Raw genomic sequence first — 10,881 nt, 5'->3', positions numbered from 1 at the left:
GCTGCTCTTCGCAGGGCTCCAATGGGGGATGCTTCTGACGTAGCAGTTCCTTCGCTTCTGCCCTCTCCTCAGACATGAGATCATCCCCTGGCCCGTCTGACCCTTGGCTGTGTCCATGGGTGGTAGGTACCAGGTGTGACCCCTTTGCTTCCTGCTCCATGCAGCTGGAGTCCTGTCTCCCTGTAGGGTGGCCCCGGCTCGGGCCGCTCCACCCGCCCTCCCAGGGCCCCAGGGCTGGGTGGAGCTGGGCTGGGGGGAGCTAGCCTGGGGTGGGGACTGGTGGCTGCGGGGGATGGAGGTGGCTCTGGACTCCGGTGGAGGGATGCAGAGGGGCGGGCCTGGGAGCTTGCACCACCCCTGGCTGTGTCCCGCCTGGGCTGGTTCTGGTTTCTCTGGCTCTGCAGGAGAGAGATAGACAGATGCTGTGGCCAGCGGGTTTGTGCGCTGACCTGCTGCCTGGCATGTCTGGCTCACAGACTAACAGGGGTGATCCCGCTGGGCCCCAAAGCTTGGGCCTGGATTTCAAATTCCAGAGCGGGGTAGAGGAAGCCCTCAGGACGAGCTGCTAAGGGTCATTTCCCTGCCTTCCTATCGGAGGGGTGCAAGCGCTGTGGGTGAGCAGCTGGGAAGGGAGGAAACCCTTGCGCTCTCTGTACAGCACGTTGGCATTGTACACTCTGGGCTCAGGGAGACACGTAGCAAACCAATACACAGGAAACCTGACCCAGTAATCAGTTCACATCTGTAAATACTTTCTGGGCGGTTAATTACTTCCAGTGCAAAGGGCTCGTTTCTAATCTCCCATTAGCAATCGCACGTCTCTTTCCATTTCAGACCGCCTCAGCAAATGAGTCTTGCTGCCACAAAGGACAGGAAGAAGAGCACTAATGACTTTTTTTTAATTAAGTCAGTTGTTGGTGCTACTCTAGGATAAAATGAATCTGTTTTTCATAAATGGAGTTGGATTCTGTTATTGCTCTGTCAACTTCCTCCGAATGCTGCAGTCCCAGCTGCCTCACTCCCGGTTTGTAGTCCTCCATTAATACACTGCTTAGTCAACTGCTACCTGCCAAAAGCCTCAGAGGTTGTGCCTTACATTTGCAATGTTAACATAGATCCACAGGCATGGCTCTCAGCTCTAGGGCAGCCTGTCAGGTCCAGTCCCCCTGAATCTCGAGCTCAGACTCCATAACACCGGGGTTTGCTGCATTCATAGAGGGTGTCACCCACCAAAGAAAAGATCTTTACACCTAATTCTTAATGCCATTGTAGCACTTGAAACCACCAAGGAGAGTGGGGGCCTCAGGAGGAATTTCAGTGAGGGGAGAATGGTGGTCTTGCAGACTAACTGAGGAAAGGTGTTCCATATGTAGGGGTGACATGGAATACAGTACAGAGAGTTGTTTGGTGGGGAAGCAGCCATATGACATGTTAAGCAATAAGTAGCATGGTGTGTGTGTTGGGGGAAGGGGGGCTGTTCTAAAAATTAAATCTTAGCATAAAATTAGAATAGTAAAGCATCTGATACTGTCTCTCAAAATATCATTTCAAATGAATTCAGACTGGTTTGGCTAAAAACGCTCAGGGGAATGAAAACCTATTTAAAAGGAAAAAAAGTAATGTGAAATGACAAAGGCCAGTATTGAACTGTGTGTTGGGGTACCACAAAGACTAACGTTAGGCCTATTCCTATATAATATCTTCAGTAAGGATTTGGAAGAGGAATTAAACAGCATGCTAATGAAATTCACAGATAATCCCAAACTGGGATGAGTTACAAACATTAATGAGGACAGTAAAAATATAAGTGGGGCATGAGGGCAGAACATTTTAGGAGGTTCTGTCACATTGGGGTGCAGTCCAGACCAGTGAGGGGCTAGGTGCCTTCAATGCTCTCCTGCTGTGGCTCACAGCCTGTACACCGATAGCCATTAGACAAGCATGTACTAAGAGTCTGTGTGCTAACAGCTCTGATTCTAGCAGCCTGCTTGTTACATCCCAGCCATACTGGTATCCACTAGCCTTGGTTATCCAAGTGACTTCACACACATTTCCAGTCCTGAATTTTCCCCAAACCATGTGTCCTGAAATGTCCAGTCCTTTCCTGGACCATTCAGAAGCATAATAAGGTTTGTTTGCACCTTTAAAAAGTCAGTACCCAACAGCTTGCCACATTAACTTGAGTAAGCAATCACTTCAATTCATATACAGCACTGGGTTGGTTTAGATTAAAATAAAACAAGTTTATTAACAACAGGACATAGGGTAAGTCATGTCAAGTAAAAGAAATGAAGGTAGAGATGATTACAAGCAAATAAAAGAAAAAACATGCTTCTAAAAGTCTAAAACAATTTAGCAAAGTACAGCCTTTGTTTAAGATGGTTTCATTCACCAATCACTCTTTGTCCAGCATGGCTGACTGTCTCTCAGTCAGGATCTTCCACAGATATACACGGTGCTGGTTCCCCTTATTTTCATAGGTGAAAGATAACTTGGGGTTCTTTGCCCATTTCTTTTATAGTTCTGTGAACTTAATGAAATGGATTCTTCTGAAAGTTGCCCCCCCAATGATGTTTATTCAAGTTCAACATGGAGTTTTGTGGTGAGTTTTGTGAAACCATGCTGGTTTCTTCCCCTGCTGGTATTTGCTAAAATGCAAATTGATCTGTTCCTGCCCTCTCCGATGCAAATAAATGGCCACTTGACATGTGATTGCTAATCAACTGTGATGACATCTGCTGGAGGTGTCAGCTTGTCCTTTGTCTGGGAGGAACCTGTTTACCCTGCCTGACTTGTCTGCTAAACATATTTTAGTTTCACATTTCCTTCATATTTGTATGTCCTTTGGGCATTTACCATACATATACCACACAAGACTATTAATGATCAGTATGCTATTAGTTTTCCAATGATACCTTACACGACATGTATCCGATTCAGTTTATGACAATCAACTGGAACAACCGAAACTCACTACCAGAAGTGATCCCCTGGCCCTCTTGCATTGACATACAGAGAGAGTCACAGGCTCCCTTTGGATGAATACAGCTAATACACTGCGGGGGAAATGATTCATAATACATATTTCAATGAGAGGAAAAAACATGGAAAGCAATACCGATGAGAGGAGCTAGGGGAGATAGTGACAGATAATTAGATCTGAGTTTGCAATGTGATATGGTTGCAAAAAAGCCCAAAACAATTTTGGGCCATATACATAGTCATCATGTCATGAAGCAGGGAGGTGACATTCTTCTTTATACAGGTCTCGTGTGACCGACCACACGTGGTATGCTGCATTCAGATCTGGTCATCACATGATCTAATACTCCACAAACTGCAGGGAGTTCAGAGAAGAGCAAGCTTCCTGAGGCATGAAAGAAAGTTGACTCCCACATCCAACTGGCCAATATTGCCAGTCCCCATTGTCCATTTCTTATATTTTCAAACAAGCATCTTCATGCTTTCTCCATTCTGCCCCTCACGCTTGGGAGGAGCTACCTGTAAACACTGCAAAGCTACCGCATTATCCCCCTCCAAATCCCTCCTTAAAGCTTGCCTTTGCCATGCTGGCTACAAAAACACTTGACAATGAATACCCCTGGCTAGCATGCTAACCAATATTGTCTCACTGTTTCCTTGTACTCCTACATCTGTCTGTATCCTTCTGTTGTCTTCTGTTTTATACTTAGATTGTAAGCTCTCTGGGCCAAGGCCTATCTTTTAGTTCTGTTTGTACAGCACCTAGCATAATGGGGCTCCTGCTACATCACTAAGGCATGGTAGTAATACAAATAATAATGTGTGAAAAGCATGAGCTGAATTCAGATGGACCTCAGTTCTGGGATTTATTAATACATATCCCTTTCCTATACAACTTTATTCCTTGTGTTCACCTACTGTACTGAAAAGTCATTGAGCATGAGTCATTCAAACTATGAGAGCTTTATTGGGCTGTGGGGGCTGTGGTTTGATTGAGACAGGATGGGGATCACAGAGTAAATGGGAATGTTCAGCAACCAACGTGAGTGTGGAAAGACCTGGAGAATGGGGCCAGGATATGAAAGGGAAGGGAAGGAACTAGGAAAAAGTGTATAAGGACAAAGAGAGAGTTTATCACAGCAGTTTTTTCCCCCAGAGATCTTTGCGCCCTTCACAGTTACTGGGATGCTGGGTTACAGCAGAAAAATGTGCTTTTGTAGTTAGACGGACACCCCGCCACTGTTAAATACAGAGCTGGCGCTTAGTGTCTTGGGTTCTGGGCTGGTGTACTATTGTCTGATTTGTTACTGAGAAACAAGGCATAGGATGTTCTGACTTGCAAAGTGCATAGAGTGAGGGCAAAGGGGTTCAGCTTGGTGACAAAGACTATTTCCAGTGCATCACTGGCAGCAGTGTTTGGAATTTTGTTCTTCATACAAGAACTGTGGGGCTCCCACAGCTGGAAGTTTCCCAAGCAGGGTGAAGTATATAGTGTGTGTATGTATGTGAATGACAGGGCCAGTTAGCACTCCTGTGAGGCCACAAAAACTTGGACTTCATAGACTTGTTTCCTCCACTTCTCTTTTATTTCAGGTTATTTTTTATTAGAATCTTTAAATTCAGTACAGCAAAGTCGATAAAAGCCAGTTCAGAACATGTCAAATGAAAACTAGTTTCAGCAACAGCACAATCACCTGACCAACATTTACAACTCAGGGAAACTTTCATATAGACAAATGCTCTTGCTCTCACAGGCCCTATAATAATAACGTGATGTCCCAGTCCTGCCTAATGTTAGTACTTGGAATACAGGAACAAGCATTCAGTATTGGAAATGCATGTCTCAGGCAATGTAAAAGAGACAATCCTGGTCTCGCAGGGAGGTAAAGACACGAGCATCGTAATTCGCCAACACAGAAGGGGAAAGGATCTGACGGTGAGCTGTGTTTATAATGTACATTTAATAAGAATAGGTTTCAGAGTAGCAGCCGTGTTAGTCTGTATTCGCAAAAAGAAAAGGTGTACTTGTGGCACCTTAGAGACTCACAAATTTATTTGACCATAAGCTTTCGTGAGCTACAGCTCACTTCATCGGATGCATTCAGTGGAAAATACAGTGGGGCGATTTATATACATAGAGAACATGAAACAAAAAATTTAAAGGAGTTAGTCTCCCAAAGGCCACAAAAAGTGGGTTTAAAAGGGTTCAGATAACAGCTCTGTTTCTTTTTCAGTAGGGATGGAATATATTTTGCCATGAAAACAATCCCACTTGTTTCCAGTGGGACAACTGGAAATGAAACACAACTCTTTGTTGCATGGATATTCCAGGGATCTACTTCACTCAGGTCCTGCTTGGCCGCGGAAGGCTACCAAAACTAGTCAAATTCTGCCCTCAAATAGGCACATATGGCTCCTACAGAGGTCAATGAGAATTTCAGGAGCTCAGTACAATTAAAAAGAGGTTAGACAATTATATGAATAATGAGAATAATAAGCCAATTGATGGGAATAGGAAGGAACTTCCCCTACAGGCTGCTGCTTGCTACAGATGTTTCTGGCAACTTCTTTGGAAGCAGCTGGTACTAGCCACTGTGAGATACTGGTCTAGAGGGAGCCCTGAGCTGATCGGTGCATTGGATGTTCTCGTGCACGTACGTATCTGAGGACAGAATTGGGTTGAATGAATTCAATCCTGATGTGCTGATTTTCTAGCACAGACTATATTTTTGGGTAGTTTTGATTCAGATGCCATAGAAAGTTTCCTTATTGTAGCCAGATGGAGCATGTTGGGAAGAGTGCTGCGCCATCTGGCAGAAGTGCAGAGTTTGGAAATAAAATGAGAGTGCCAGATTTAAACCAAAGGGGAAGCAGCACAACGAATGGGGCATATTTCCACAGAAACTGAGAGTATTTTTCTTCCCAGATGTCAGGGTAGGATTTATAGCTCAACCACAACTGTACTATAAACAGGATTGCTCAGTCTAGCCACAGAAATGCCAAGGAAGGGTCTAATTAGTTATTGCTTGTAAAGCACTACAGAAGAATCCTAATAATAATTATAAGGGCCGGCAAGAATAAGATAGTAATTTCACCTTCTATTGCTAGTAACCACTGGATCAGAGTAAAATGTCCTTCAAATGCTAATACAGGATAGAGGAAACTGTTACTAATGCAGTAATATACTGTCTACAAAACAACAGCATGAAATAGCGAGATGGGAAGGCCACACTTTGTTAAAGGCCCTGATAGACATTTTAAATATGCTGCTTCCTGGCCTGATGCACAATAATAATCCAGAGAATTAAATCAATAACTGGTACCATTATATTCCTGATCTTCAGTACAAAGTGCATCCAATATTCCTGGATAGCATGAGAACCCAGAGTACACATAACTGTTATGTATATAAATATGAAAGCACTGTATAGAAAAAAACTATTTCATTAGAAAGCAAGGTGATTCAAGTCTGAATTTATTGAAATATTTTTCTTACTGGCACTCTTCTCTGTTTCTAAAAGGCACTTAGAGGTAAACAAGCAAAAAGTTTTCTGCAAGCACCAGTTCGTGTACTGGTGCATCTCAAAAGCAGAAGTGGGCATCTCCAGACTGACTCCATGTTGCTGTAAGTGAAAAAGGAAGCGAACTCTGGCTATTTATTCCTGTTCTAGTGCCAAACAAGATTCAGTAATTTTTAAAAAAATGGCAAGGGTGTTTGTGTGTGTTTAAAAAAATATTCATTCTAGAGTGTGCATGAGAGAGATGGATCTGTGTGTACAGTAAATGCCCTCCCACATGGGATGCAGTGAGCATTACAGTTATCTGTACTATCCAGACCAGGAGAACCGGCGAGGCCAGCAATGTACAGACTCGTCTTTCACAAAAGTTAAGTCTTAGTTAATAAAAGATCACTGATGCCATCATATCTGTCTAGTGTGTTATTTACAGCCTGCTGGTCTGCAAAGACCCTTTCATTTGACTGGCAAAGGCTAAGACAACTGCTTCTGTATAGCTATGTGTATTTTTTGCCAGCCTTCTCTTTATGGGGTATTCCCCAGCTCCACAGAACTGCCACAGGGCTCTATGCCTTGTCGAGAGACTCATACTCTCTCCTAAAAGTGAACTATTTTGTCAGGCCCTGAAGTTCTGGCCTTAGGCTAGTGCAGTAACCTCCTCAGCCCCTACCTTTACACAAGGTGTGTCCACAAGACTCTCCTCCAGTGAGGTCACTGCAGAAGGATGCAAACCTAACTCTCTTCCTTGGAGCCAGCCACACTGTCTCCATGTTGGCTTGGGGAGCCTGAGGCTAAGCCCAGAAATTCCTGGCATGGCAGTGTGTTGCATACCCAGCTGCTTTACTTTTAGTAGAACACAGCTGCCTTAGGATATCAATGGCCATTCAAATGCTGCTCGTGAGAAATTACAAATGGCTAATGTAAAGGACAGGCAGGTCTGACACTCAAATATTATTAAATGAATTGTAGAAAAGGTATAACAGTAGAATGATTTCCAGCACCAAAATAAGCTTGAGGTGGTATAAATATGAGGTTCCTTGGGACCGTGAGGGCTGCACACTCGGATATTTGTATTACATATGAGGGCTGCACACTCTGGGGTATTTGTATTACATACAAACCCATGCACTTGGATTCACGCAGTGCTTGAATTAATGCCCTGATATAGGAAATATTTCCTGAAGTCCTATATCCTTCCAGTATGTTTAAATGGAGCAAAGACTCTATTATAGTGACTGCACTAGATTTTTGGAGAGCAGGGATCATTTTATTAAGACATCAGTCGAGATGAGCCCTTCTCCATTATACTTACTCTCTAATTTGGAACCCAGGAAAACCAAATCACAATTGCATTAGAAAGCTGGACAGGATAGGCAGAGAGGCAGGGTTACTACATGAGTTCATGCACATCTCTAGCACAGCCCCCTTTCTGAAACATTTAGGGGGCGGGAGGGGGGAGAAAGAGACTGCTTTCCCAAATGAAATGAGCCAAAAATATAAGACTCTTAGTCACTCATGTACTTTATTTTCCGTTTGTGGGGAGAATACTTCCAGGCTGTCGAATGTTTTAAAAGGAACATTCTACTGTGAATAAATAAGAAAAATAAAAATATGGAAGCAAGCTGTGTAAACTCAAGCCCTGAGGTATTTCAAGGATACAGTGTAATTCTTACATCTCTTACCCGCAAAGCATAATTGCCAATAAGAAAATGACTCTTTATGACTCTGTAAAAATGTGTTGCCTTTACTTCCTGCCCTTATACCCAAAGGAGAGGGCGAGAGATTTGAGGTAAAAGCCCTGCTGAAATGGTGATAGTCGCAGTAGTTCAGAGCAGAGGAAGAAATGAAGGTATTAAAGTGCCACTTTTGTTTCTCCCTAACAGTCTTCACAATTTATTTGTCCCCTACAGCACGGCTAGCCAAAGTCTTTGGGCACAAGATCTCCCACAACTCTGCTGCTTTTCTGGATAAAGGCTTCAATCCTGCACGAGCCTCTGTGCTGTGTGGGGTTCTGCTGGGGTCATTTGGGCTTTGTACAAGTATAAGTCCATGCTAGCTGCTCCCAGTGTGGGACTGTCAGCTTCAGCTCTCTTCGGCCCTTTCTTTTGAAATCTCCGCTTTAAAAATTAATAGGATTTTAGAGACTTTCAAATGCATAACCGTGATTTTGTCACACAGACTGGGTTGCGAAGCCAAGGCACGCTTTATCCTGGTATAACTGACTCTGCATTGCCCATCAGCCTCCCATCTCTCTCTTAACCCTCCCCCTTTCGCCTGGTCCTAGGACTCCCCAAGAATCCTTCTTTGTTCAGATGTAGGGCCCAATCCTACCAACACTTCTACATGTGACACTGAAGTCAACAGGACTACTCACATGGAGTACACACTTCCAGGAACAGGCCCTTAGATATCAACTCATTTGAATAAATCCTATCTATTAATTGTATTTCCTTTTAATTTTGGGATTAGTGGATAAAAACTACATTAAAGGTTTTATTTTAAAAATGGCAGTTGCTCCTACACTGATTATTAGCCAACAGGGGTTCACTATGAAAGGGTTTCAACCTGTATATATGCCAGGGCTTTATGCACACTCTCACATAGTGGGGACACTGCAGGAATGTGCATGCAAACACGTGCCCACACAACATATGTCATATGCATGCATTCACCCACACAATGTACTATATATACAGATATCTGTACTTGTGCACTCTTGCAGATCTGTACGTGGAGACAGGCAGGTGCTTATCCAGTGTATATAGATGCACAAGCACTCAGCCATATATATGCAAAGATATTTAAAAACAAATTAATTTTAGGTACCACCTTTTGCCTTTTCATTTTAGGAAAGTACATTTTAAACCCTCATTTTACTCATTTCAGTTTTCTGACTTAAAAGTTTGAACACAATTAATGCAATTCACACTCACCAAATGGGGCCTTTTCCTCTCAGTTGGTTAAAACACTAATCAAAAATGTATTACAATTATTAAACTCTGAGAATGCATCTTGTAAAGTTTAGTCTGGAAGTCCCGGAGCATAGAAATTGTGCAGTGAGTTTTAGAGCATGTCCCTTGTATTGCGGATAGCACAGCAGAGAACCATGCTGAATATCATGCCAAAGATCTAAAAGAGAAGGAATGTGATTTAGAGATTTCCATGGAATGCCTCCTCTTACAAAAGTAGATATAGTTACAAAACTGTCATTTCAGAACAATCTAATGATCTTCACAGAGGGGTAGTGGGCACAGATGACTGTTCCTCTCTACAAGTCTCAGGAAAGAAGATAGTTAACATGGAAGAAACATCACCATTACTCAGAGCTAAGATGATATGACCATAGCAGTGCCATGGAAGTTTTAAATGCTCTGCAAGCATAATGCCCTTCCCAGATATCACTGGGGAGATCATTAATACTATTAATGATACTGTCTGCACTGACACAAGATCAGCACTATCACTGGTATCAAATCCAGCACTGAAACAGAGGACTTGAATTTCAGTCTAGCACAGAAACGTGGTTATAGGCGGTCTCTGTTCATGGAGTATCATGTGTACTTCTGAATAAGAGCAGAGCTCAGCTCTGGGTGTAAGATAGGCTAACGTATGGGATTGCTGCAGGATACTGTGGGTTTAGAGAGAAACTTAAACTCTTAATAATTACTGTACATGAGGCAAGTTTATACACTGCATGTAAATAGAATCCATAGTCTTAAAGCACAGGAAACTGCAGGGGAAGGTTAAAATGGAATCCAATGGAGGGTGCTAGAGTCTCTAGTAATTCCTCCCTAGTCACAGTTTTTAGCTCCAGAAGAGAGTTTACAGGCAATAAGCAAAGACGTCATCCATGATCACGAGAAACAGGCAAGCTATACCATTGAATCCCTCCCCCAGGAACACAGGACAACAGCTGGCCAGCCTTACCACACAGGAGCCATGGACTAGCACTTGCTTCTCCTTCCAGCCCAGATGCCTGAGAGTTGTCAAGTTAATGCAGGACCACGAGGACCCCAAGTGCGTGGCATCTGATATCTCCTTTTACCATATCTGTGCCCATTTCAATGGGACGTTATGAAGACTGGATCCCTGTATGCAGTGCACACGTACTCTTAAGCACTGAACAGCCTGCTTATTGAGGCTCTGTTCCATCTGGATTGCTTTGCCATATTTTCCATGCATGCCATTATATTTTAGAAAAGTCACATTTCAGGTTGCCTATGGCTAACTGGTTGTTATGACCTCCCCATATTTCTGAGAATGTTTAACACCCCCTGCCTCTCTCCATCCCCACAGGTCAGGTGTAGCGACCGTATTACTATGCTCTTTAGTTTGAAATATATGAACCCTCCTTCCACATCTGAACTCAGTGAGCTTTGGAAAG

The 10,881-nt window shown here is 43.2% G+C and overlaps 1 protein-coding gene across 1 annotated transcript in view; it reads right to left on the bottom strand.

The window, feature by feature from the left end:
* Positions 1-6,427: 6,427 nt before the first annotated feature.
* TSPAN2 (tetraspanin 2) overlaps positions 6,428-10,881 on the bottom strand; it is a 48,590-nt gene continuing 44,136 nt past the window's right edge. The window contains exon 8 of the mRNA XM_074936209.1: positions 6,428-9,626. Within this exon, the coding sequence (XP_074792310.1) occupies positions 9,561-9,626 (66 nt within the window). The 3' untranslated portion in view covers positions 6,428-9,560. The remainder of the gene's footprint in view (positions 9,627-10,881) is intronic.

Source organism: Natator depressus, chromosome 21 (assembly GCF_965152275.1).
Source record: "Natator depressus isolate rNatDep1 chromosome 21, rNatDep2.hap1, whole genome shotgun sequence".
NCBI classification, from domain to species: Eukaryota; Metazoa; Chordata; order Testudines; family Cheloniidae; genus Natator; species Natator depressus.
Note: the sequence above shows the minus strand (reverse complement) of the source record. Positions and strands in the feature narration are given on the sequence as shown.